General features: G+C 46.2%; 1 protein-coding gene across 6 annotated transcripts in view; it reads left to right on the top strand.

The window, feature by feature from the left end:
• Positions 1-27453, top strand: part of NEK11 (NIMA related kinase 11) — a 219149-nt gene that overhangs the window by 91950 nt on the left and 99746 nt on the right. For all 6 annotated transcript variants that reach the window (XM_031465352.2, XM_064490756.1, XM_010979689.3 and 3 more), the window contains exons 7-12: positions 2875-3024; positions 3115-3193; positions 5791-5876; positions 8205-8324; positions 10332-10425; positions 13946-14060. In XM_031465352.2, the coding sequence (XP_031321212.2) occupies positions 2875-3024; positions 3115-3193; positions 5791-5876; positions 8205-8324; positions 10332-10425; positions 13946-14060 (644 nt within the window). The remainder of the gene's footprint in view (positions 1-2874; positions 3025-3114; positions 3194-5790; positions 5877-8204; positions 8325-10331; positions 10426-13945; positions 14061-27453) is intronic.

The following is a 27453-nucleotide window of genomic DNA, read 5'->3' as shown; positions in this document are numbered from 1 at the left end:
TACAGTGTAATCTTGTTTATCTATTCTACAATTTTGAAATCCCAGTCTATCCCTTCCCACCCTCCACCCCCCTGGTAACCACAAGTCTGTATTCTCTGTCTGTGAGTCTATTTCTGTCCTGTATTTATGCTTTGTTTTTGTTTGTTTGTTTCTTTTTGGTTTTGTTTTTTAGATTCCACATATGAGCGATCTCATATGGTATTTTTCTTTCTCTTTCTGGCTTACTTCACTTAGAATGACATTCTCCAGGAGCATCCATGTTGCTGCAAATGGCATTATGTTGTCTGTTTTTATGGCTGAGTAGTATTCCATTGTATAAATATACCACATCTTCTTTATCCAATCACCTGTTGATGGACATTTAGGCTGTTTCCATGTTTTGGCTATTGTAAATATTCTGTTGATTTTTGCTTCACGTACACACGCATGTGCTCACACTTACACACACAGTGTTGCTGGGTGTATGTGGTTTTAGAACTCTTGTATGTTCTTAGAGGTTTGCTTTCTTTACCAGTCTACCATCTTAACCCTAGTAGTGGTTCTTGCCCTAAAGTCTGCTTTGTCTGGTGTTAGTATAGCTACACCAGCAATATTCTGATAAGTATTTGCATGGTATATCTCTTTCTGTCAACTGCTCTGTGTTCTTATATTTAAGATTTGTTTCATGAAGAGTTATAATTTTTTACCCAGTCTGGTAATCTTTTTATTGGAGTACTGTCTATTTATGTTAAATGTAATTACTCCATATTTATAATTTTCTTTGCTGTCTTGTTGTTTGCTTTCTATACATCTCACTTGTTTAATGTTCCTTTTTCTGTCCTTCTTGCTTGCTTCTTTTATTTCTTTTAATGGAGGTACTGGGAATTGAACCTTGGACCTCATGCATGCTAAGCATATGCTCTACCACTGAGCTATACCCTCCCGCTTTCTTGCTTTCTTCTAATTTGAATTTTTATTATTTGAGTTTTTCCCTCCAGTAACTTGTAGTATGCACGTGTCAGTTACACATTATTTCACTATTCTTTCAGTGGCAACTCTAGCAATTCTAACGTGCATCCTGACGTATTACAGTCTAGTAAAAATGATTACTTCACTTTCTCAGTAATATTAGGACCTTGTGATACTTTACCATCTTATGTCTTTTGCATTATTTTTGTCATGAAGTGTTATCCTACATATTTAAGTCCCACAAGAGAGTTGGTATTGTTTTATGGAGTTAGTATTGACTTACACATACCCACACACCACCTCCTCCAGGGCTCTACACTCCTTTCATCCCTTGTTCCTGCCTGGGATTCTCTTTCTTCTGTTGGAGGAACTCCCCTTCAGAATTTTAGTGCTTTCCTGCTGGCAATGAATTTTCTCAGTTTTTGTGGATCTAAAAATGTCTTTCTTTCACCTTTATTTGAATGAAATTATTTTTATGGATATAGAAATCAAGACGTATGCTACTACTCCAAATACCAGTTAGTAGTCTTGCAGATGGATGCAAATTTATTGAGCTTCAAATAATTTTCATAATTTATAAGGTTTACATGGATCTTGGAATTATAGTCAATATCATGTGATTTCTCCTAACATCCCTCTCTTTCTAGTATTCCATCTGGAAATAGTTTAGGGTTTGGAAGGAAAAAGACTTAATTCAGGAGTCAGTCAAGGTCACTTGTGTGACCTTGGCCAAGTCATTTAATTTCTCTGAGCTGGTTTCCTTATGTATAAAATGGGGAAAATACAATATTGGCTCTATTTCACTAGGAAGTTATGAGGCTCTGTTGAGATATATATGGAACTGCTTTGTAATATGTAAAGTGTCAATCAGTTTGAAAATTTTAGTATGATTATTGTTTACTGGAACAGAAACATTTTCAGTATGTCTATCCAGAATTTTCTTGCAAATGCACATTTTCTTGAACACCCACAAAATGGTTAAAATTATAGTATTCATGTATGTATATATTTATATATGCCTTGCCTTTTATGAGAAAGCAGAACAGTGTTTTACATAAAATACAGCTTACACAAGGTCAACTGCAAATTTATTTCTAATCTTTCAAGCAACTAATAAGAAGAGGGAGATCTGGACAGTTACAGAATTCAAAATACCATTAAGATAAAAATAATCCATTATCAAGAAGAACTACAGTTCTTTCTTAACACTAAGTTCAGGCAGGAATTTCCCCTTAGTTTTCTTAATGATGTAGATTATTTAAATTTTTTTTCTGCTGATTTAGAGATTGCTGATTTGCATGGTTAATCCAAATTAGTGTTGGACTCATCTAGGGGTTTAATACCCTGCTTCATGCTCCCAGAGGGAGAATCACACACTTTAATGTGAGCTGCAGGCAGTGCTCTTCCAGCCAGCTGGCAACTGGGGTCTGTTTAGAAAACTAATAAAGAATGCCGGTTTCCTTGCAAAACACTTGGACACACACTAGAGGGAAAGTTGGGCTAAAACATTTAAATTGTATTTCATGTACACGACATCGACTGAACTGCCTGAGGAAGACAGTATTCGCCTGCACTTTATCTTCCCTTCACAGAGGTCAATGCGCCAGTTCCTCACCACACTGATCACATGTTTATTGAGTCCCTGCTACATGTAGACATACTCCTCTCTCTCTTCGATGAAAAGTACTCATTCAGACTCACATTTTGTGCTTTCTCCTTTCACTTTTTCCTTTTTTTTTTTTTTTTTTTTTTTTAGTAAGCCTGCATAATGGAAAACAAAGTGTGGAACTGAAGCTTTTAAACAAACAGCTGAGGGGTTTGTTTGTGCTCACACCCAGTGCCCTGACACACCTGAGAATTTGCGTGACAATCAAGTTTAAAGTAGGACGTTTATTCCTCATTTAAATTCTTTGCCTGTGTCTTCAGGTCTCTAGCGTGCATTTTGTATGAGATGTGCTGCCTGAACCACGCATTCGCAGGCTCCAATTTCTTGTCCGTGGTTTTAAAGATCGTGGAAGGCAGCACACCGTCCCTCCCCGCAACGTACCCCAGAGAGCTGAACGCCATCATGGAAAGGTATGGAGAGGCTCGCATTGCCGCAGGAGGGATCAGTTGCACTTGTATTTTAGCGCATTTGGACAATCATTTTCTTTTTAAACATTACAGCATGTTGAATAAGAGTCCTTCGTTGAGACCATCCGCTATAGAAATTTTAAAACTTCCTTACATCGATGCACAACTACAGGTATTTAAATGAGCGGGAGTCCAGGAAGCACGCATTAGCATTTATGTACATTCTAGGACTTGAAGATATGCTGTGGGAATAAGGTGCCTTAAGAATCAGTCAGGAAGAAGCAATAAGATTTTCCTGAAAATCTGGGAGTAATTATCAGTAGGCAACCTTTTTGCAAAAGAAGGGGTGTAACCTCCAGTTCCCTGGGGTCCCAGGTGCAAGAAGTTAGGATTGTGACTTTCTGCCTAAACTCAACGTCCACCCTTAGAGCGCCTGGTTGACAAGTCTTCCCTCCACATTCTGTGAGCGCGTGCCTGCTGGTGCAAGGGTGCTGCTATGCTGCAGGCTCGGTCACGTGGGGCCTTGGTTTACCCCCCCCCCCCAGAAGAGATCTTAGGGATACTTTTTATTGACTCGGTGAGTTTATTTTGTTTTCCTGTAGGTTAGAAATTTCGATGTAGAGAATCTGCCTCCGGTGATAAGGAAAAAGCAAATGGTACCCTCTGGGGAGGTTTTTCTTTTTTTTTTTTCAAACTTCATAGGCTTTTACAATACAAATCCCCCAGGCAGATTCCCTTTAATTGTAGGAATAGTTTTAAGTGGGCTCACAGAGCAGCCATTCACCTTCACAAATGGGCACATGTCTTCTTCATCAGCGTCCCGTTCTCCATCCACGGGAAACAAGGATGCTGACTTGAGGGGTGTTCGTCAGTTGAGCGCCAGGCACTGTACTGACACTGGAGGTGACAGGTTGGAAGGAACAGATGTGTCTCCTGCTCTTTTGAAGCTTGACTGTTAGTAAGAGGACCCAATAACTAAGAAGGAGTCAGCAAATAAAGAAAATAATTGTAAATGTTAGAAGTGCTAGGAAGTGCTAAGAAAGCAAACAGGATGCTGTAAAATAAGGGAAGGGAAGGGCTTGGGTGCTCGGAGGAGGAGCTGGTGACATTGTGACACCATCAAGGTGTGGGAAGCAGCCAGCCCTGCAGGGAGCCTGAGGAAGGGGGTTGGAGTCACAGGGCACATCCCTGACTTAGGGAGGGGGATGTTCCCAGAGGGACCTGGGTGGGGGGCGCTCCAATGCCAGCATGTGCTGGGGTGGGTGGTGAGGACGAGGAGGAACAGCACAGGAGAAGGGAGGTGCAGCAAGTTCTCAGTGCAAAGCGGGCTCCACTTGCCCAAGGGCAGGCCTTCGGAAAACAGGCAAAAGTTGGTTGAGATCAAAACCACACTGGAGGGTCTGTGAGTAAACAAACAAAAAAAGAGTCGAAAGGCATCCAATAGATCCCCTGGGACTAGGGTGAGGCAGGTGAGGCATTTGTCCTGGGACAAAATTAAAGAGGACACCAAAAACTCAGTAATCAAGATGAGTAATATTGTAATGTGGTGTTTAAAAATCCAAAGTAATGTAAAAATTCAAGGTAACAAAATATCATAAGCTCAAGGACAGGATCCAAGAGGGCTAGGATTAAGGTGAAGCTGAAACTGGGCAGGACCCTGTGGGGCCTTCCGGGCATGAAAGCCTCGTGTGTCCCCCACTTCCCGTTTCTAGGGAAAAGGGCTTCAGTCTTCAAAGAGCGGACTTAAGCAGTTATTAACTAGGGAAGGGAGGGAAAGCAGGAACAAAAGCATTCAAGCAAGAAAAATAATGATAGCTTTAACAACAGTTCAGGGATAAAATGGAGTCCCAGTTCTTCCTCCATGGAGACTCAGAACGATCTGACACAGATCTTAGAGCTGTTCTGCAGAAACTAAGACCTCACCAAGTGGATACTGGGGACTACGTCCTGACCACAAGCACATGGACCCCAGACTGGTGAAGCAGCAGGTTGAGGTTTAAGATTCCCAAAACATCACCCTGTTACCTCACCACCAACCAATCAGAAGAAAGTGCACGAACTACAAACTTCACCCCAAATGTTACCTTTAAAAACCCTCCCTGGAGAGCCATGGGGAGTTGGAGTCTTTTGAACATTAGGCGCCCATTCTCCTTGCTTGGCATCTGAGGAACACGCTGGGCTTTCCTTCACTACGGCCTGCGGTCAGTAGACTGGCTTTGCTGCGCGGGGGCGAGCAGACCCAAGCTCAGATGGGAACAAAGCAAGTTCAGGACTGGATCCTGGCAATATTTAAACTTTTGATGTCGTATTCTCCACAGCTTTTATCATTAGTATTGATCTGTTTTAATATTGCATTAAAATATTATTTATCCAGGTTACTGAGTTTCTTGTGCCCCTTAAATTTTGCACCTGAGGTGAGTGCCTCCCTTGTCTCAGCCTGGTCCCGGCCCTGGGCGTGGAGGCTTGTCCACTGCAGGCCTGGATGGGGAGCCGAGGGCAGGCCTGCCTGTGGCTGGAACAAGAGAGCAGGCTGTCAAGATGAAGGTGGCCAGGTGGGCAGGAGCCTGACCCCACAGATTCTGTTTGCATAAGTTACTGTGTTATTTTTTTAACCCTTTATAGAAGGACAAATGGCTACCAGTGGGTTTGTTTCCAAGCCCCCAGATATGGGTAGTCGTTCTACAGATCAGAAGGGCACCCTGGGGTTTTATGCCTTCTCATCCTTGAAGAGGAGTCTTTAAGGTGCATCGGGGGTTTTCTTTTTTTCAGCATCTGATGTGTCGCTATTCGGAAATCACGCTGGAAGACAAGAATTTGAATTGTCAGAAGGAGGCTGCTTATATAATTAATGCCGTGTAAGTAATTGCTCTGTTTTTTTAAAAACCCATTGAGTGTAAGTGTTAAATGCGTTTGTCTTAAAAAGTCTATTAGCATTAAGCTGACTGCATGGAGTCTCCTAGGATTCACTTAAGTCTTGCCAAGAAATTAAGGAGCTTCAGTAACTTGGCGTTCCAAAGCCCTTCACCCTAGGTGGTAGCAAATTGAAATCATAAAAGTTTAAACCTCTGCACAGCTTACAGATCTGCAGGGTAGCTCTGCAGTTGTCTTCTAAGTATAGAAGGAAATTCATATCTCAAACATTTAGTGATATTTATGCTAATGAACATTGAGATTAAGCATAAATAGCTTCCGCACATTGTTTGCTTAACAGGAACTGGCAGAGTAGCTATTGAAAATATAACATTGAACTTCTAGGACAATTGAAAATAAGCCAAAATCCACTTTCTGGAGATAGACATGAGAACCAGAGAATGTGTGCTTCACAAAGAACCATAATTATTTCCTCATCTAACTTCTCTCTCCTACCTCACTCAAAATTTCTGTCATAACTTAAAAGAGCCCCAAATTCTAGGTTACTTCAGAACAGCCCTGGGCAGCTGTTCAAGCTGTGTACTGCAGAATTCCACAGGGGCACCCCTGATAAGATAAGACCAAACCTATAATTTTGCTGAAAGAACTCTCTACCTAATTTTGTAAGGACCCGATGAGGACAGTCCCTCCCAGAGCTGTACAAGGCAGCGGGTGAGAACAGGAGCCCTCACTGGCTGATCTTCAAGGCCAAATAACACAAATATGCTTTTCTAATCCTCAGTCCAGTGGTTTCTCAACGGCACTGTGTTGGTTTTCCGTCTTCACATTCAAACTGAGAAAACTGGACCATCAAAGCTGTCAGTGTTCATTTACTGCATGAGCTCCAGCGAACATGCCCTAACTTCAGGAGGCAAGTCCTCAGACATCCTCCCATACCCTCGTTTTCTTGGATTTCTATCTATTTTTTCAGGAATGCTGGAACTTCTCATTCTATTTTATTAACAAGATACGTGAGAGTGGAAGAAATCTCATTTTAAAACTATTGGACTAATTTTAGCTCTCATTTTGCCCTGCGGTGGTGACACAGTCTTCCTGACAGTGCTCACAGTTAAAGTGTGCTGGCAGCCACTTGTTTGGGTGGTCTTCCACATTATGAAGTACTGATTTCACATTGTCACTATTATTTTCTAGATCTATGACTATGTGTTAAGGAGCTCTGTTTGGTCTTACAAAATAAGGCATGTGTATTCCTGAAAACTGCGTGTCCCCTGGACTCTCTTATCTGAACTGTGTTCCAGAGGGATGAGAACTGCCTATAATGAGCGGTCATTATAATTTCCTCATAGTGTTTCTTAAGGATGGAGTTGAATGCAAAAGGTATTCTGCTGTTGGTCCTAACCAGGCCAGGCGCAGAAACAGTACCATTGAGAAGTGGTCGCACACCTTTCCGTACATGATTCATGGGGGCACGTGTCCTTAACTGTAGAAAGAGGTTCTTTCATAACACTGGCTAACACTTTGGGGATGACAACTGTACACTTGGCTCTGTTATAAGCACTTCGAATGAATTAACTCATTTTACTCACAACCACCGTGTGAAGTAAGTACCATTATCATTATCATCTAAATGATCAGAGACGTTCTGTAATTTGCCCAAGGGCATATGGCACGTAGCGCACTGCAGACCATGCACTCGATCACCAGCCATGCCGCCATGAAAGTACCTACGGTGTGAAGCCTGGAGTGTAAGACATTCAAGAGCACCCAGCTAGAATAATACCGCCGTTTGGGGGTACTTTTATGTGTCACACCCTCTACATACATTGTCTCACGTGATACTCACGACAGCCCATTCTTTATGGACGAGAAAACTGAGGTTCAGGGAGATCAGTAACATGCCCAGCGCCACAGAGCTAGTGAGCGGTAGGGATGGGATTCAAACCCTGCCTGCCTGATTCCAAAGCTGTGTCCTATCCGCGTGGCTGAGTTAGTCTGCTGGTCTGTTCCTCCCTCACGGCCCATTGGTCCTCATTGGTCTTCTATTATGAAAACTAGTCACAGGCAATGACATGAGCAGAAGTGTGGAAAGTACGTAACTTGCTTTTAAACGAAAATGTAATTTGAAAAATATTGCCAATTAACCACAGTCCTGCTTGGCTCATTACCTACCCAGTGTTTATTAGTTTTTGCCCGGTGTGCCTCGAGACACTTTTTCCCTCCTCGGTGGTATAATGGTACCTGCTGTAAAAGGCTTGTTCCGTTTTTCTGAGTGTGATCCGGTGGGCTGCATGGGGGCTCTCTGTTACCTGCAGGCAGAGAAAGCTCCACCTGCAGACTCTGCGGGCACTGTCGGAAGTGCAGAAGATGAGCCCGAGGGAGCGGATGCGGCTGAGGAAGGTCCAGGCGGCTGACGAGGAGGCCGGGAAGCTGAAGTAAGCGGCCTTCCCAAGGGGCCCCCAGGGCTCTGGGGGCGATTGTTGGAAGAGCGGAAACCACAGCAAGAAATCAAACTGCACACTCTCATTAGATATTTATCAGTTTATCCCTTCCCTCCTTCCCTCAGAAGATGGTAATTGAGCCATAGATGGTTCTGAGGTGCCAGGCACTGTTATTATGAGCCTTCATTCTTGTGTGGAAGGGAGGACTGAACATCAGGGAGGCTATCAGGGACGAAAATGTAGAGCCAGCCTCCAGACGGAGCCCCTTGCTGCTGACGCCTTGCATGCATGCCCTGGGGAGCGGGTGAAAGGGGGCTGCTGAACCCCTCTGCCCGGAGCCTCCTCGCCCCTGGAGGGAGGAGAGTGTTCCCGCAGGGCTCTCGTGATGGCTTTAGGAAGGTTGGAAGCAGCACTGTTGTGCCGCGGGTGCCTTTGCCAAGCCTGTGCTCAGGGCAGAGCTGCAGGCGTGGGACACCATGGTGATTCGAGTCCACATGGGAAAAGGGACTTGCTTCCAGAGAGCTCTGCACTCCCAGTTTCTGAGACACTGGTTTTTCAGTTGCTAAGTGACCCAGTTTCCTAATTTTTCTTTTTCTTTCTTCCTCTGCCATCTTTCTGGTGGCTTAGAAGCCTCAGCCGAGAACTAGAGAGACCAAAAAAGGCCTGAAACTCAAATTAGTCCATCGTGTGACCTTGTTAATGTGTCTGAAAAGTGATTCAAGGTGTCCTTGTACTTACTTACAGTGAATATCACGAGGAACTGACTAAGACCCCAAAGATGGTTTTCCCTTAATACGTGTTTTCTTTAATAAACATGAAGAGTTCCGTCAAAGTGCTTCATGGGCAGCAGGGTGCTGGTGGCTGTGTCACAGCCACGCCGGGGGTGCAGGGCCCGGGGAGTGGCTGCTGCTCTGTTTGCTGATTCCGTGGTGTAAATACTCCCACGATGGAGTTTCATGGTACCAGTGTGGTGTCACTGAATGTTCAGTTGGACAATGTATATAAACCAGTGAATCACCGAGTGTAGATTCTGCTGAGAAAATACATTCATGAAAGTTGTTTGAATCATTGCATCAACTCCCAGTCCCAAATCTATTTCACATACCCTGGGAATGGTTCCTAGGATTCATGTCACTGGTTGAGGGTAGAAGGAAAGTTAAATCTCCAACAGGAACAGATTTAAAAGGCAATGTAATAACTTACATGCACAGTACAAATTATTTTTCAGATTAAAACTTTTAATACACAAAAGTCATAGATCTTCCTCATGACATTTAATATTTTTGTTATTTAAGGGAAATTTTTAAAACAGTTTGTTCTTGATATTATGAATGAATTGTATTACAGCTGTTTTGATGATTGTTTCTAGGACTCGAGAGAGCTCACATGTTTTAGCTAGAAAACGACTCTGTTGTCATGAGGGTTATCACATACCTGCTTTATAGACAAGGAAATCTGACTACAGGGATGTTCAGTGAATTTGCCAAAAATCAAAGTATAAATTAGCACACAAGGAATCACAGGAACTCAAATGTTTCTTAATAGGTCTATTAAACTCAACTCTCCTGTTGTAGAGGAAACAGAAAACGTCTGGAAAAAATTCCCCTTCACAGCGACTCTCATACTCTTTTCCATTAATTCCATGGAATGCCATCTCTGTTGCCCCTGTCTGTGGGCTTGTTACCCGGTGCACGTAGTGGGCGTCAGGGACACACGCCCCTGCCGGCACAGGCTGGGAGCGCACGGGGTGGGGACCGCCCTCTGCTGCGTTTGGGGGACTCTGAGGTGACCGAGGGGCCAGGCATCCTGTGTGCACTCACCCAGTGGGGCTGCACCGCACTCACCCCGATGAGGGAGAGACCCGCGGGCCTGGCATCCCGACCGACAGCCCAGTTTGCCTATTGAAACAGGGATCACGCTCAGCTGTGTAACATAGATGTGGTTTTGTTAATGTATGTAAAGTACCCTTTACAGCTCCTTTTCTACGTTCACATTATGCAGAAAGCTTGCGGAAGAAAAGTATGAAGAAAACAACAAACGAATGCAGGAGCTGAGACGTGGGAACTTTCAGCAGCTAACTGCTGACGTGCTCCATGTAAGTGCCCTTCAGTCTTAAATCTCACCTAAGACCTCTCCTTGCCTCAGATGCTTGGGTAGGAAGAGAGACAAGGTGGGGGAAAGCACCCAGACCGACTGCGCAGGTCCCGGGAGGAAGTCCTGGGGGCGTTTGGTGACGTGGGCGGGCAGTGAGCACGCGGACTCAGAGCAGCTGTGCCGGGCGCTGGCGGGGAAGGACGACCAGAGCTCAGACCAGGACCCTGCCGGGCAGACGTGGGTCTGTGTGGTTCTGAGTCTCAGCCATGCTGTCGTTTTCTTTACCTAGCTAGTCCATTGTTCTTTTTCTGACTTATTTTTCATTCTTCCCCTTTTACTTTCTGTCTCTCAACCATGTGATTGTGCATTGTGTTAATAACCCCTTTCAAACTTTGAAGGATTATCACAGATGGCCGATAATACACGGGGTTGCAGACTCACATGAAATGTCCCCAAATGCGTGTCCTCTGCACCCCAAGCTCCTGAACAGCAAACACCATCCCCCTAAGGGTTAAAAACATCTTCATAGGCCTTGGTGTGGGTGTTGAAACTTGAGGTGGTCTTTCTTCAGGGTCGTATTTGGATAGTAGGCATGGACACCAGCCTCCTCGCTAGGTAGGTAACAGCAGCTTGGGAAGGAGTCATTTCTGTGGAGGACTTAACTCTCTCAAATTCTGGTTATTTGTTCGTTGGAGATCCCTCCATCTGAGGGAGATTCTTTCCTTTAGCAGGAGGAGCCGAGCCCCCCATGGCTGTGGGGGTGATCCCTGAGGTCAGGGGAGGCTGGTTTTGCTGCAGCCCAGTAATCAGAGGGCCCCACGCCCTGGGCTGTGCAAGCCCCAGCAGAGCTCACTCTCAGACAGGCCAGAGCCTCAAACATTGTCTTATGCCTCCCCTCAGTTACTGAGGGGTTGCGAGCCCTTTTGAGTTCTGAAAACACAAAGCTGGACCAGCCAGGGCCAGCCCTTTCTGACCTTATGAGTCTTCCTCCATTGGACCCTTTAGCAGATGGTGTGGGGACGCTGATGAGGCACCCCCCCCCCATCTCCACCCACCCTCCTCAGTGAAGCCAGCCCAGAGACATGGGAGGGGGATGGTTCCTGCTCTCAGACAGAACCTGGTGAGGGGAGGAATGGCTGGATCCAGGGGTGAGGGGTCAGCAGCTGTGTCTGTCAAACCCCGGCCACTTCCGGGAAGGGTCTAGATGCCACCAAGCCCCCTCCAAACACAGAGCGCCCTCCTTCAGCTCCCCAGCACTTTCTTGGCCCTGAAATGCTGACTTGTGGGGGCAGATCTTCTTCCCCTCAGGACTGAGAGCTGCAGGTCCACAGACCCTCACAGGGAGTCTGGAAGGTGTTAAGAAGTCTGCCTTTGTTAATGTATGTAAAGTACCCTATTTAATCAGCTGATAGAAACCAGGACTTTTTTTCAGGAATGCTCAGGGTCCCCTGTTTCCAAGGTACTTTGCCCCCAGAGGTTGGAAATTGAGAATTACAGGCCTGGTCACATTTTGTTTCATAAAACCTAAATAACTGTATTCTTGGAGTTACCACATGGCAAATAAAAATGTAGTTTCCAGATTGAGCTTACATTTTAGTGTCTGATAACTTACTTAACTTTTTTACTTTTCTTCTATGACTTTTCCAAATAATCATTTTGGGAAGAAAAGATAGTCTCTTCAATAAGTGTTGCTGGGGAAAGTGGACAGCTCCCTGTAAAAGACTGAAACCAGAACATTCCCTAACACTATATACAAAAATAAACTCAAGTGGATTAAACACCTAAATGTAAGACAAGACACTATAAAACTCATAGAAGAAAACATAGGCAAAACACTCTTTGACATGCATTGCCCCTGTATTTTTTGGATCCATCTCCTACTGTAATAGAAATAAAAACAAAAATAAACAAATGGGACCTAATTAAACTTAAAAGCTTTTGCACAGCAAAGGAAACCATACATAAAACAAAAAGACAACCTATGGAATGGGAGAAGATATTTGCAAATGCTGCAACTAACAAGGGATTAATTTCCAAAATATACAAGCAGTTCACACAGCTTGATATCAAAAAGAACAAACAACCCAATCAAAAAATGGGCAGAAGACCTAAATAGACACTTCTGTGAGGAAGACATGCAGATGGACCACAGGCACGAGAAAATAAGCTCAACATCACTACTTATCAGAGAAACACAAATCACGCCTGCAATGAGGTGTCACCTCACACCAGTCAGAATGGCCACCATCAAAAAGTCTACAAATAATAAATGCTGAAGGGGCTGTGGAGAAAAGGGAACCCTCCTACACTGCTGGTGGGAAGGTAGTTTGGTGCAGCCATTATGGAAAACAGTATGGAGATTCTTAAAAAACTAAAAATAGACTTACAATATGATCCAGCAATCCCACTCCTGGGCATGTTTCCAGAGAAAACCCCAATTCGAAAAGATACATGCACCCCAATGTTCACAGCAGCACTATATACAATAGCCAAGACATGGAAACAACCTAAAAGTCCATTGACAGATGGCTGGATAAAGAAGCTGTGGTATATTTATACAATGGGATACTACTCAGCCATAAAAAAAAATAAAATAATGCCACTTGCAGTGACATGGATGGACCTGGAGATTGTCATTCTAAGTGAAGTAAGCCAGAAAGAGAAAGAAAAATACCATATGATATCACATTTATGTGGAATCTAAAGAAAAAAAAAAGACAAATTTATTTACAAAACAGAAACAAAAATGGGCTTCTTAAAAATATTTTGTGACTGTATTTTCACAAATGACTCACCACAGTGTGGCACGGCTTTGTTTTACTCATTCATTTAAGATTAATTTGAACTTTCTGCTTTTGATAAGAAGACTGTCTTGGAGTAGTTCTCCATGAAAGCCGTTTATCAAGTAAAATTGGTCAGTTCAGCATTAGCTCTGGGTTGCAAACACACACACACACAATGATTACTTGAAATCCCTACTGATACATTTGAGAAGTTTACCTTTTGCTTTTTTGAAGTGTAAATCCTTTCATGTCACCTGTCAGAGCTCTTTCTTTTAGAAAATTGAAATTCATAGACTCATGGAACTTTTAAAGCCAGAAGAAACTTGGATGTCCTCCAGGCCAGCATGTCCAGTTTTGAGATGCTGAGAACAGGCCTGGACAAGGGTCGGGTCAGTGAGAGGCCCCAGGTGGGCGGCTGAAGGAGCTCCTGGCTCTCAGATGCCAATCAAGTGAATCTCTCCTTCGATTGTGCCCTGGGGCGTCCACCTGCCTCACCCTGAAACTAAGGTCATGGGGGGTTAAATGCTTTGCCCAAGGTCACACCTGTCCATTGATTCAAGACTGTTTCTCTTATTCCAAGCTGCCTTGCTGAGATTGGAAAATGTTTTCATGTTTGAGGAAGAGGATTAGGTAGGCTTTTGTTTCCAAATCGTCTTCTAAACAAGCATCTTGTTTCATTTGCGGCAATGCTGTTTCCTCCTGCCGGCTTCTCATGAATTGTTAATTATTTTCCACAAGGAATTTGATGCCCCAGCTGCAGAGGACCTGCCTGCATCTCAGCCCGTTCCTTCCCCGGACCTTGGCGCACGGGAGTCAAGTGTGGAGGACACCATAGCTGACCTTGGAGATCATGGTATGAGTTTGCACCAATTTTCAGAAGGCTGCCCTTGATGACACGTGGGTTGGTGTGGCTGACCCATCAGTAGGTCTGGATGTCTATGACCGTCTTCCATCAGTTTCCCGGATCTTGGCTGGGGTCAGAGTGAAAAGCAGAGAAGCCAGGGGTTTGTCTGTCCTCTCCTGTCTTCTTTGTCGCAGGGAAAATGAGTTGGAAACTCGCACCAGGCGAGGGACCTCCTCTTCTGCATGAGTTACGCAGCATCATTAACATGGCTCTGAGTCATCATTAACGTGGCTCTGGAGCAGTGTGGGACTGGGAACGTGCTCAAGTCCTGTTTCCCTCTGTACGTGGTTCCCTGGCCCTCATAAACCAGAAAGAAAAGTGCTCAGAGCTCTGACCCAAACTGGGGAGATACGTCATGGCCTGATGGTTAAAAACATAAGTTTTGGAGTAAGACAGCTGGCCCTATCAGGGAAGCCCCTGGCAACAGTCTCTCAAGGTCCCAGCTTCCTCATCCGTGAAACGAGAATGGAGTAAATGAGGTCAGACCCGTGGCACCTCTCAGCTCCGCACCCAGCACAGGGTAAGAGCCAGAGAGTGGAGCAGTTCATGGCCCTGAGGGGGACGGTTGTGAACGGAGGCCTCACAGTCTTTCCCCCCATCTCCCCAGGGCCTTAGACAAAGTGCCAGGAGCATCACAGGCCCTCAATCAATATTTCTTGAGTGAATGAATGAGTGGGTGAGTAAGTGAATGGATGACATATTGTCTGGACCTCTGAGAAGCAGATGCCAAGATGGGACTAAAAGTGCAAGGATGTTATTCGGGGAAGTGTCTGTGTGAAAGGAATTAGGAAAGGGGCTGGGAGAGGCTGAGAGGACCATCAGACCACCAATGGAGTCTCGTTCCGCGTCTTGTTCCGCGACGTGTACTAGCCTGCGAGGCAGAAAGGAGGCAGCAAAGACACCAGGAAGTCCCTCGGGAGAGCCTGCCCTCAGAGGCCTTAGTGTCCCTGACGCACTTGAGCAGTGGCCTGGGGGGACTTGGTGGCCTCCGGCAGGATGCAGGCTCAGGTCTTAGGACCCAGCCGCAGGGGCCCTCGGCTAGTTATGCTCCTTGTGGTTGGCGGTCTTGGAGGTGCCTCCTCGTGGCTGCACAGGAGTGTGACTGCTCTCCTTAGCAGTAGGTGAGCTCTCTTTTCAAAGAATGGAGTTAGTGAAACTTGGATTGGCTGGTCCTCTCAGCCCGAGTCTGCATTGGTGACCCCCCCACCCCCTCTAGAGCTGTGAGCGCTGGAGTCACCTCCTCCAGCCATAAGGGGCCAGCACCCGAAGCTCTTCAGATTGGCGTTTGCCAGTGTTGAAAATGATGCCATGGAGGCCACCTGGTAACATGGTTATGGGTGCCAGATGGATTTGCATCTAGATTCTTTTCAGGTAATTCTTTAGTACATTGCTATTTTCCAAGGATAAAATTTGGAAGCATAGAAATGTCCCATGGGCCTTTCTTTCCAAGACTGTAAAATTGAGAGGCCATTGAGTAGCCCCTGATGTGGACGGCGTGTGCCCTGCTGGCAGAGGAGGCCCCAGACGGGATGTGGAGTGGGTGGCCTTGGATCAGGCTGGGCCCAGCCTCCAGATTTCAAATAGGAAAGGTGCTTATTACTCCCTTCACAATCGAGAAACCAAAGACAGTAAGTAATTTGCTCAAGGGCTCCCAAGTTCCTGCTTTCTAGCACAAATTACTCTAAGCTGGCTCTGACCACAGGGCTGCCAGGACACTCGGGCTGGCGTCCTCCTCACCTCTCTGTCTGTCTTCCGTCGGGAGGTTAGTGTGGCAGCCCGTGTGGTGAGTCACCAGCCAGACGGGAAACGGCGGGTCCGCTCCTTCCACCGCCTCGTGCAGTAAGGAGACTCTACTTAGAGCCCATGGTGAGCTGTGAGATCCAAAAAACACGTGGTAGTTTGAGCTGGGCCAAATGCCCTGCAGGATACTTTAAGCATTTTCCTTACTTTTTCCTCTCTGTAGTTCATACTTTACAATTTCTTAAATATTAAGTTGAAAAGGGAGACTTAGAAGTGTGAAAATGTCACCTTTGGGTTGGTGATGGACTGGAATGGTGAGCAACTAAATGATTAGTGATCACAGAGCTTGAAATTCTGAGACATGAGACTAATTTGTTGGTGAGCCCTGAAGTGATTATTTACCCTATTCTCTTTGCTTTTGAAGAAGATTTGACTCCAGACTTTCAGCACCCAAAGGAAGTTTTTATTTATCTTTTTATCTGACTTGTATATGTAAAATAAAATTACACATTCTTTTTAAGCTCCTACACCAGATGTTTCATCAGCCTTTGATGTTGAATCGGGACTTTCTCTCTGGGGTTGAGGCATTAGCTGTGGAGAAGGAAGACAGGGGCGGCATTATTTACATCTGATATGCATTCAGTTGATTGCAGCTGATTTAATCTAGCCAAAGTTGTGGATAACTATTATAATCAAATGAGAATGCACAACTGGAACGTTGAATGAATTATCCTCTTTTAACTCCTTATGTGAAATGCTGCTGCTTTCTTGCACAGGAATTTTTGCCAGGAACTTAGTCACACTCTAGCCTTGTTTTCAGGAATTCACAGCTGAGCTTCAGAATTGCATTTCTTGCAAAGCTGGGAGAGCCTGAGACTCAGGGCCCCCAGACCCACCTAGAGCATAGGCCTCATGACACAGAGGCTGCAGTGGTGTAGGCCTTGGCTGCCCGCCCACTCCCTGGCCAGCTGTCCCCTCCTAACCTACCTCCTGTTGAGCCGCTCCTCGAGCACATCCTGAGCCTCTTCCCTGTGCTCAGAGAAAGCTTTGACCTCGAGGGAGTCGTACTTGGCTTGCCTCTGGGAAGTCCACGTGCCCTTTACGGCCGTGCGCCAGCGATGCCTTCTCTTCCCTTAAAATGTCGAAGTGGAAACGAGGTGATTTGAACTCTGTCAGACAATGATATATTTTTATTGTTTTAATTTTAAGAGAGAAAATGTTTACTCACTGCAGTCCCACTTTTAGACAGTTACTGGGGAAGTGAAAGCACGTCTACAGAACATCTGAACACAAATGTATTTATAGTATCAAAAATTAGAGACAAGTCAAGTGTCATTCCACAGGCCAGTGGGCAAATAAACCTGTAGCTTCTCCGTCCCAGGCAACACTACTCAGCAATGGAAAGGAGCAAACTTTGTGCCACACGCTGCAGGTGGCCATCAGAGCTCTGGGCGGAGCGGAAGGAGCCACACACAGAAGCACTGCTAGTGAGTGGTTCTGTGTCTATGAGTCCTCTGACCAGGAGCGCTTGTCTCTGGTGACAGGCGTGAGGCCAGTGGCTGCCTGGTGTCGTGGTGTGGGAACGGACCCCAGACATGCACAAGGAACCTACCTCCTGTGGTGATGGAGTTCGCTATCTTGACAGTGGTGACGGTTACCCAGATGTATATACTTGTCATAACTTACTAAACTCTATTTTTTTTTAATTTTTAATGGAGGCACTGGTGATTGAACCCAGGACCTCGTACATGCTAAGCATACGCTCTACCACTGAGCTACACCCTCCCCCTTTGAACTCTGTACTTTAAATGAGCGCATTTTATTGTCTATAAATTACACCTCAATAAAGTCAATAAATTTTAAAAATGATAAAATACCCAGAAAAGAAGAAAACAGGAGTAATACCTGTTAGTCTGCATTTTAGCTGCTGAGTGTCTGGGAGAGACTCGTGTGGCACTGTGGACACAAACAGCAGCTGGGACGATGTCTGGGCACCACTTTGGTTACAAAGTCCTTAGTCCAGAAGACAACCCTGGGTTTTCTTCTAATGTCACTGTTGTCCTCCGCAGGGAGTGCTGACAGAGTGTGGGGGTCTTCTCTCGGGAGGAGCGGAGGCTGGGGGCTGGGATCCCTTAGCTCCCCTCTCAGCCCTTGGTTGGAGGGCTGACGGCGGCGTGGTTGGGGACCCAGGCCGGCAGGTCTAAGGTGACCTTGGAGCCACTAAAGAAGCTGGAGCCTAACAGGACAAAACCTGACAGCCCAGCCTGCAGAACCCCCAGGACAGAGACACTGGTGGAGCCACCTGGCTTAGCAGCTCTCAGAAGGGAGGGCCCCGTGCTGGCGGCCATCCCCCTGGTCCCAGATGTCCCGTCACTCCAGGGCTGTAGCCGTCTTGGAGACGTGAGTGATACATATACACTGATGGCGGTTTTGTTCCATGATGTCACACGCTCCACTGAGTTGCACTTGTGTTTCCACCTGACTGTCTCATTGACTCCCAGGAATACAGGCCCCTGCAGGCACTCCCTCACGTGCTGAGCTCTGGAGGATAAGTAGGACGAAGCTAGGACTAACTGAAGACACACGGACCCCACCCTGAGGCACACTTAATGAATCAGAGAGCTCCTGCATGCTGAGCTGATGGGCGCCTCTAATGGAAATTTAAAAGATTGTATCCAAGTTGCAAAGCAGAAGTGGAGGCAGGGTCACCCCTGCCACGGCAGCCACTGCACCGCTGTGTCCTAAGCAGGCATCCTAGAAATGAGGAAAACCAGTCTCCAGAACCTCAGCTCTCGTCATAAAGAAAATCAGTGACGTGGGCCTCTCACTTGGGAAAGATGTCTGTGGTCCCATGGTCCCCCCACCGTGGCTAATATAAATCACACAGTGCTTATGAACCGAGGGCTCTACTGGGGGCGGAGAGCATCCTGAAGTGGCTGCGCCTGGCCTATCATGGCTAAACTTTGGAACGAATCAATTAAGCAGAAAATCAAATAAGCATCAGTCATGGCTTTAAGGTAGGACAGAACACAAAATGTAATAGATTGAGACCTCATATAATGTGTGCCTCAGATGGCGTTTGGGACACACCATGCATGGTTTTCCCTTAGTCGATGAAATTGTTTTCCACGCGTGCAGTTTCACAGTCACACTCAGGGCTCCTGCACCCCTCACCTGGAGATCATCCTTACGATGCCCAAAGCAGGCTGACCTGCTGGAGAAAATTAACACAGCCAGGTTGGCAGCGTCCAGTCCAGTCCATGAGCATCTTTGACTCATATGCTAGTATTTTGGTTGAAGTGACTGAAATATTTTGCTTTGGTCTTAGGCCAGACCTTAATCTAGGCATTTGTAATAGGCATTTAAATTTGTCCTCCCTGATCTTTGTAAAGGGCTTTCTGTTCTGTTTCGTGGCACTGAGAGCCTGCTCAGTGTCAGCCAGCTCCCATATCACTTGTCAGACTCATTTCTTCAAGTGAAATAACATGTCTCCAGAAAAAAAAAAATCAACAAAACCTTTCTGGCCAGGAAAGACGGCAGCAGTATGTAATTCCTTTTGTCACTCAGGACTAACAGCATTTTCTGCCAGCTCTTCTTCTCTTGCTTCTAAAAAAATTCAAAATAGAAAAATAGGAAACCTGCAAAAATGTCCAAGATGATTGTCATGTTTTGTAATAGTATGTCCATGTGTGAGCAGTGATATGAATTTGACTTATTCTAGAAAAGTCCATTTTTCCGTGCATGCCTGCCAAGAAGTGTTTGAGGCACGGCCAGCATTTACAGCTCCCCAGCTGGACCTGCCTCTGAGGTTGCAGGAGGGGGTCTTCCTGGATTCACCTTGCTGTTCTGTGCACTGGCATCCATGTGTCAGAACACACGTCACACAAATCACGAGTGTGTGGTGTGACTGCACACCCGGCTTCACAGCTCACCTTGACCATCCTTTCCTGTGAACCCCTGACTTGTTTGGTCTCTTTTTGTGGCCATGGCTCCTTTAAATTGTTAATGGGCGTCTCTTCTTACAGGTAAAGATTAGCAGGCAAGTACAGAGTTGAAGATGCGTTGAAGGTGCCACGATCTTCCACTGCGTTTTGCGCTGGACGTGTGCGGTTGTGGGGCTCAAAGGGGGTGTACTCTTTTGATGTCTCAGATTCATTTTCTCTTTTGAATCTAGGACAAATGAACAACCCCAACTCCTCTCCCCAGCTTGACTCTACGTGACCTGTTTTCCTGGCTTCAAAAAGCTTACAGTTAAATTAATCCCCTCCCCCCTCTGTCCTCCGCCCCCCACAACCCCATTTTAAGGCACCTGATAGTTTGCGTGAGCAGCTGATCAGGAATCCGCGGCCTCCTCTTATTTGTGAGGTTACACATTTGAACAGGACTAACCTTTGTGCGTTTATGGTCCCCTGGAGGAGAAATTTCAGTGGGACAGTCACTCGAGAGGGCCAGAAAGTGACCACTAGTCAAGAAAAAGCAGGCTTGGGAAAAATTCTAAATGTTCCGGCCCCGTTAGCTGTGTGTCGCTGGTGGGGAGGGCTCAGTGCCCTGCTCATGCGAGCGTGTTCACGGCCACGTTCCCACCTGCTCCTGGGGACGCCCTCGCTCTTGGGAGCCGTCCTGACGTCATTCCACACCTCACCTCTCACTTTTTACTCCATGAGTCATACTTCTGCATTCTTTGATCCCCAACCCAGTAGGCACCCCGGTAAGAGTGTATGTTTCCCATTACGTTGACAGAATTCATGGATTCACATTTGATGGCATCCTCGAGAGGTGCTCGCGGCCCCGCAGCTGAGAGCCAGGGAGCCGGCCCCTCACCACTCAAAGCATGGTCCGAGGGCCGGCGTCACTACACCTGAGGACTTGTTAGAAATGCAGGCTCTCGGACCCCAGCCCAGGCTCCTGGGTCAGAAGATGCAAAAGCCCAGTTATCTGTCTGCACGTGAAAGTGTGAGAAGTGCTGGGTGGGGTCTATCTCGCTGAGGACATGGTCCTGGGTTCTGTTTCATCTTTTCCTTCTCACCTGCTGACACAGTGACTGGCTCTGAGTTGATCACTGGTAAATATTTGCTGAGTGAGTGACTAAACCTAGGGGGAAGTCCTGTGAGAACACTAATGCTTTTTGTCACAAGCAGCATGCCTTTCTTGCCCAGATAAAATCAGTTGAGCAAACAGGAGAATAGCAAGTTGCCATAGGAGGCAATTTGTGTGCGCTGGTGTTCACCTGTAATTTTTGACTCTTGAGGGAGGTTGTAATCTAATGTTGCCAGGTGGACACCAGAAAGATGAAAATTAAAGGAGGAATTTCAGAGAGCTGGGGATAGAAATCCTCCAGGCATGCTGAGTGGCCTAGCCTTTGCCTCACTCTTTACAGATACTCCCACATTTAAACAGTCTCTTATGTAAGCCACCAGCACTGCAAAAATGTGGTTTCTTCTTCTGCAGTAACAATAGGTGAGTATTTCATTTAATAAATACTCATCTAAGTATCACCCTAAGCTAATCCTCAGGCTCTTTCCATGACCGCTGAGTGTGCCCCACAGTGGGAACGAGGGGCTTTGTGAAGGGGAGCCTGTGTTCCAGGTGCATGGTCTCCTTCGTGTCTCCCCCATGGAGCCCATGGCAGCACCTCACGTGTGACAGCATGAGCAAGTGCTGATTGGTGGGTTTTCTTGGTTCTTTTGGCTGGGTCCCCTGGAAGCGGACACTGACGCGGAGTTTGAAGTACAGAAGACATATCGAGGGCAAGGTCTGTTGAAAGGAAAGTGGGCATGGGGTCAGGAGCAGGCAGAGAGGGTCTCCGGACTGTGACGTGTGTCTGACACTGTGAAAGGTGTCAGGAAGGAGCAGGAAGGAAGCAGAGTGTAGGGAGAGCCTCAGGCTTCACTGAACTTCTCCGCCGGCTCCAGGTGGTTTCTAGATGAGAGGTTTCCCACAGAGGAATCTTCCGTCGGGCAGAATGGTTGCGCCCTACTGCCCCTGACAGCTCCAGTGCTCAGCAGGTCCAGGATGCCGCAGTCTCCTCGGCAGGTTTTGGGCAGGAGGTCTGAGAGGCGCCCTCCACAGGCGCCGCAGTAGGTCACCTGAGTCATCCATGTGCCCAAAATGAAAAAATAGTGTGCACAAACTGGCCTAGAATTGAATACTTTTCTCTAACTTTGAGTAACCTTATCTGCAGTATCAAAGTAAGAATGGCTGAAACTGCTGGAATAACTATAGACATGTCACAAAAATCTGCTAGACTAGAAACCACTGGTGTACATGAGAGAGGTTTGGAGCCAGACTATCTCTTCCCCACTTCTGCCACTGTGTGACAGCCGTGTGAACTTGGGCAGAAAAAAATTAACATTCCCAAGCCTCAGTTTTCTCATCTGCATAATGGGGATAATAATAATAATACCCACTCTTCAGGGGCTAAGTGAGGAGTAAATTAGATGGTACACAAAAAGTTCATGAAACATAGAAAGCACATATCAATCTCTTACTGAAAAAATATGTCAAAGCCAGTTGCAATATTTTCTCAAGTTCCACTTAAAACCTTTGAAATTGGGGGTGAGATAATATTTCAGTTTTTAACCACTCCAGAGACCTGATTATAGTTTACAAGCACCTTCACTGTATGAATTAAATATGATTTGGAATACAGTACTTTTATTTGCTGTAGTTTTTGTATTTGTGGGAAATACAAAATCACTCAGGCTGGTTAGTTCCCCCTGTCAAATCATGGTCTTAATTACGTCCATCTGGGCCAGTTAGTTTAGCACCAAGGAAAATCATCTTTGTCAAGACTCCCAGAACCAAAGCCAAGTCTCTGCAGACCTGTGTTCGTTCCTGTTCATGGGTCGGAGGTGCCATGGTTATTCCCAGAAGCAGAACCTGGGACTAAGTTCTTGCTTCAAAAGATGCTCTTTTGCCAGCCATCCTGAGCCTAAAATGTCCAGCTCTTTTCTCTAAATACATTATAAATGTAAATGTATTTTGTGCCAAGGAGATAATAAGGCAGAAATATACATTAGTGTTTCCACTCTAGTCTCACCTGGGATTTGGGCCAAACTCTGTAGATTAAACCAAAGAGCTTGGTAGGCATGACTATGAGTTTTGCAGTGGAAACATTCAGGTGGTGCATGTAGTTACTTTAATAGAACTCTGCTCTGGGTTTGTAATGAAATCAGGGAGTTTTTCTAAATCACAGGGATTGATTCTGTACTCTACCCTGCAGGCTGTATGTGCAGTGACTGCCTGGTTTTGGACAAGTTGCTCTGAATTCTTCCTGTTATTTTCTCCTTTAGTCCGAATATGAACGCATTTCAGCAGGCTGCTGTGCCACAGCAGAGATTCCCGGGATAGGGGAGAGTCTGCTCATCTCACATCAGTGAACGAGCCCGCCTCCCTCAGGCTGTGCCTGGAGTTAGAATATCCAGATACGACTCTCTGCATGGCCAAGTCATTTGATTCTTACTACAAATCTGCTGAGCCAAGCAGGCCATATTTATCTTCAAGGAGGGCGTGTGTGTCCTAGAAGTGACACAGTGGCTTATTCAAAACAGTGGTTTTGACTATTGTATGTTGTAAACAACTATAAGGTGTCTTCAGAAATTTTCCGAAATGTTCTTAAAATAAAAATTCTGGGTCGTCCTGATAACAGTATAACCCTCAGCCCTCTCCCTGAGTGGGTGAGCGCAGCAGGGGTTGTGGTTAGAGGGCCAGGGAGGCTTGCCGCTCGGGTCTGTGACGAGGTTCACCTGGTCAGAGGGTGGGCGGTTGGGAGGGGCCCCCGCAAGGGAAGGGGGGGCAGATATGACCCTGCATCTGAGGGCCCGAGGCCCAGGCCTGTCCACACTGGAGGCAGCGGTTCTCACAGTGTGAGTCGGGCTCCCTCGCACACAGGAGGCCGAGAGGCACCAGGCTCCTCGCAGACACCTTGCTTCTGTGTGTTTTGAGTCCAGGTTTTCCTGGTGGGCAGCTCAGCAAAACCCCTCATGGCAAGTTTAGAATGCAAGCACCGCGATCTCTGGTGTAGAAGGCCTCCCCCAGGGGTTCCCAGACCGTGCTGGACAGCTGAGCCCCCACGGAGCCGGCTCACACGCAGATTGCTGGCCTCCCCTGCCAATCTCGGGTTCAGTGACAGCTTGGACTCAGCCGTGGTGGGGGCTTACACCAGGGGAGCCGGCAGGTGCTGCTAGTCAGCACGTCCCTCTGGCCAGGAGCCAGGCGTTAGACCCTCAGCGGCCCGCGCAGATGGAGCCGCACCCCAAGCTTCCAAGTCAGGGGTCTGGGATGGGCCCCAGAGTCTGCATTTCTAGCGAGTTCCCTGCTGGCCCTGCGGCTGCTGGTTTGAGGAGCACATGCTGAGAAGAATATGCCCAGAACTGTGCTGTCCACTTTGACAACCACCAGCCCATGCAGTTATTTAAATTTTAATTTTAATTAATTAAAATTAAATTAAAATTTTCAGTCTTTTCCTCAGTCACATTAGTCACATTTTAAATGCTTAAACTCATATATTCTGTCTATTGTATCTCAATAAAACTAGAGGGGAGGGAATGGGGTGCTTGAAGAGTCACATGAGGTTAGCGGTTACCATGTTGGACAGTGCACTTCTAGAACATTCCATCATCGCAGAAAGTCCCATTGGGCAGCACTGCCATAGGGTAGAATCTGTGCACCTAATTTTTTTTTAAGTGCCACAGGTAATTCTGGTGAGAAGCCTGTTTCAGTAATCACTACAAATATTAAATGTTGATCTTATATTTCAAGTCTCTAAAAATCAAGCTCACAAAAAAATCCTATTTTCCACATTTTCTAGTTCTTACTTGGGAAGAGGGATGAGTATGCTGAATTTCTCAAACACTGACAACACATATGAACGAATTTTTTGTAGGTAAGGACCTTGAGGTGCAGAGAGGTAAAGATGGAAGGGGTCTCGTTGAACTGGGACCCAGCCCCAATTCCGTAACTCTTCACCCCAGAGTTTGTCCTCTGTGCTGTGACAGCTTTCCAGTAAATAGAAGTTACCACAGGTGTTTGGTGACAGTCCTCCCTCCAGATCGTATCAGGGCCCAGGGCTGAGGGCCCATTACACCGCCTCAGGCCAAACGCACGGCACATGAAGGCCCCAGAAAGAAGCCTTTCAGACTTTATCTAATAACAGTTCCCCCAGCCAGTGGAGGGCACAGACTGCGCTTACTGGAAACCAGTGGGTCATACTAATGAGTCAGGAGTGTTCTAAGCAGCAGGTTACCCGAGACTAAAGAAAAATAGAATGAATGAGAGCTGAAGGGTCGGGTGAAGTAGTTAAGTCAATAGTGACATCTGCGGAGCAAGGCACCCAAACCTGGGTTCACGAGGCCTTGATGGGCAGAGAGAGGCCGGACAGTGGGACCGGGAGACAGCCGGCCGGGGGTGCCAGTGCGCGTGGGAGCCGCTGCTTCTGGGCTAGTGGGTGGCGGTCTGCTTATCCCATAGTCTGGAGCCTCATGAGTCGCCGTGTCCAGGACGCTTGTGTGGCCTACGCAGTATCCATGTGACTGAAATTTATGTTTCTTACAGTGGTCACAAAATAGCCAGCAGAGCACTGTGCTGTACACCAGAAACTGACAAAACATTGTGAACTGACTACACTTCAATTTTTTAAAAAAAGGGAAAAAATAGCCAGCAGTGCTTCTTTTCCTCTGAAAGATTTATTATAAAAGACTTTGTCTTCTCAAGTGGCATTTTGCCTCTCTGAGCTTTAAAAGCTGGTGCCTTGTCTGGTTCTGTAGAAATCTCTTCAAAACGACTTTCCCCCATCTTTCTGGGCTTCCTCTCAGGAACCCTGGAATCCCTCCCGTTGCTGTTGGGACCCCCACGCCGGCACCTTTGTGCCTCATGGGTGCCGTTGATGCTGTTGCCTCTTGGGGGCCGGTATTCAACAGAGGGGATGGGCAGTAAATCAGATAAACGTGTAAAACCAACAGCATGTGGGAGCCTGATAAGTGCTCGAGAGAACAAACAGCGCACGAAGTGGGAGCTGACGCTTCAGGGAAGGGTGGAAATTTTAGATGGGACAAAATGTTGAGTTTTGAACAAAGACTAGAAGAAAGCAAATGAGTGAGCCATTTGGTGTCTTGGGCGTGAGTGTTCCAGGTGGGGGCATCGAGTGCCACGTCTTCAGATAGGAGTGTGCCCGGCAAGTTCAGGGAGCTGCGGGCGGGGGGCTGGAGGGAGGTGGGGGAGGAGGACAGAGGGGCTGAAGTCCGGCTGCAGGGGGCGTGATCGTGCAGGACCTTGGAGGAGGTGGAGGAAATCCTTGACTCTTACCTGAGTCACGGGGCCGGGCATTGAGGGGTTGTTCGCAGAGCAGTGGCAGGAACTCTCACATGTTTTAATGGGATTCTTTTTTAAAAAATGTTTAAATTCTTATTTTTTATTGAAGTGAAGTTGATTTACAGTGTTAGTTTCAAGTGTACAGCAAAGTGATTCAGTTATACATATACATACATATATGTATATATTTTTTCCAATTCTTTTCCATTACAGCTTATTTCAAGAAATTGAACATTTCCCTGTGGCTCTATAGTAGGTGTTTTTTTTATCTATTTTATATATAGTAATGTTAACAGATTTCTTCTAACTGCTGTGTTGAGAGTGCGCCGAGGTTGGGAGACCAGGAGAGAAACAGGGTAACTTGGGCCAGGGTTGGGGGGGTGCTGGTTAGAATTGGGTGAGTTCTGGACATCATTTTGCAGCTGTTGCAGACAGGATTTCCAACACAAGTGGAGGTGGAATGAGAGTAAGAGTGGGGTGGGGGGTGACACCAAGGTTTCCGGCCTGAGCTCTTGGAAGAATGGACTCGCTGCTCGTTGAGACAGAGGACGGTTGCAGAGGGTGGTGTCTCCCTTGGAGACATACCATTTTTTTTTCCTTTTGTAATTGACAAGTATCTTGGGGAAAACAGTTTGAGAGTATCACCCCCATTTGAGATGAGACCACTAAGGTTCAGAGAGGTTAAATGGCTCACATGAAGTCACACAGCCAGTAGTAGCAAAAGCAGAATTTGACCTTAGCTGTGACTGACTCAGCGCCCGTGTTCTTCCCACCCCATTTGGGAGTTTGTTCTCAATGATGACGTACACAAGGGCAGACACAGCCCGGAGCCAGCTACTGAATGAACCCCAGGCTAGCAGCTTTCAGACCTTTTGTCTTAAAACACCTTTACACTCTTAAAAAGTATTCAGGACACCAGAGAGCTTTTGTTTATGTGGTTATAATGACAGATACATAGTGTATCACAGGGTAAAACTGAGCATTTAAACAATAGCCATTTAAAAATAATAGTAATAAACCTGTTGCATGTTAACAGAAATAGCATATTTATTCTTAAAATTATTTTTTGGTTTCATAAGTGATTATTTCTTCACATATAATGGAAATATACACCAGTTTTGTACATCAAATTCCTGTTTGTGTATTTACATTATGACTGGGCTTGATTTCCTCACTAAAAAATTGTTATGATTCTCACAATGTGTTTATTTGGTAGGACACATACTCCCTCCTTGATTTTATTTATTGATTTGTTTGTTTATTAGTGTTTCTGCCATTTAATTTTTATTCTTTA

Source organism: Camelus dromedarius, chromosome 2 (assembly GCF_036321535.1).
Source record: "Camelus dromedarius isolate mCamDro1 chromosome 2, mCamDro1.pat, whole genome shotgun sequence".
Classification (NCBI taxonomy): Eukaryota; Metazoa; Chordata; class Mammalia; order Artiodactyla; family Camelidae; genus Camelus; species Camelus dromedarius.
Note: the sequence above shows the minus strand (reverse complement) of the source record. Positions and strands in the feature narration are given on the sequence as shown.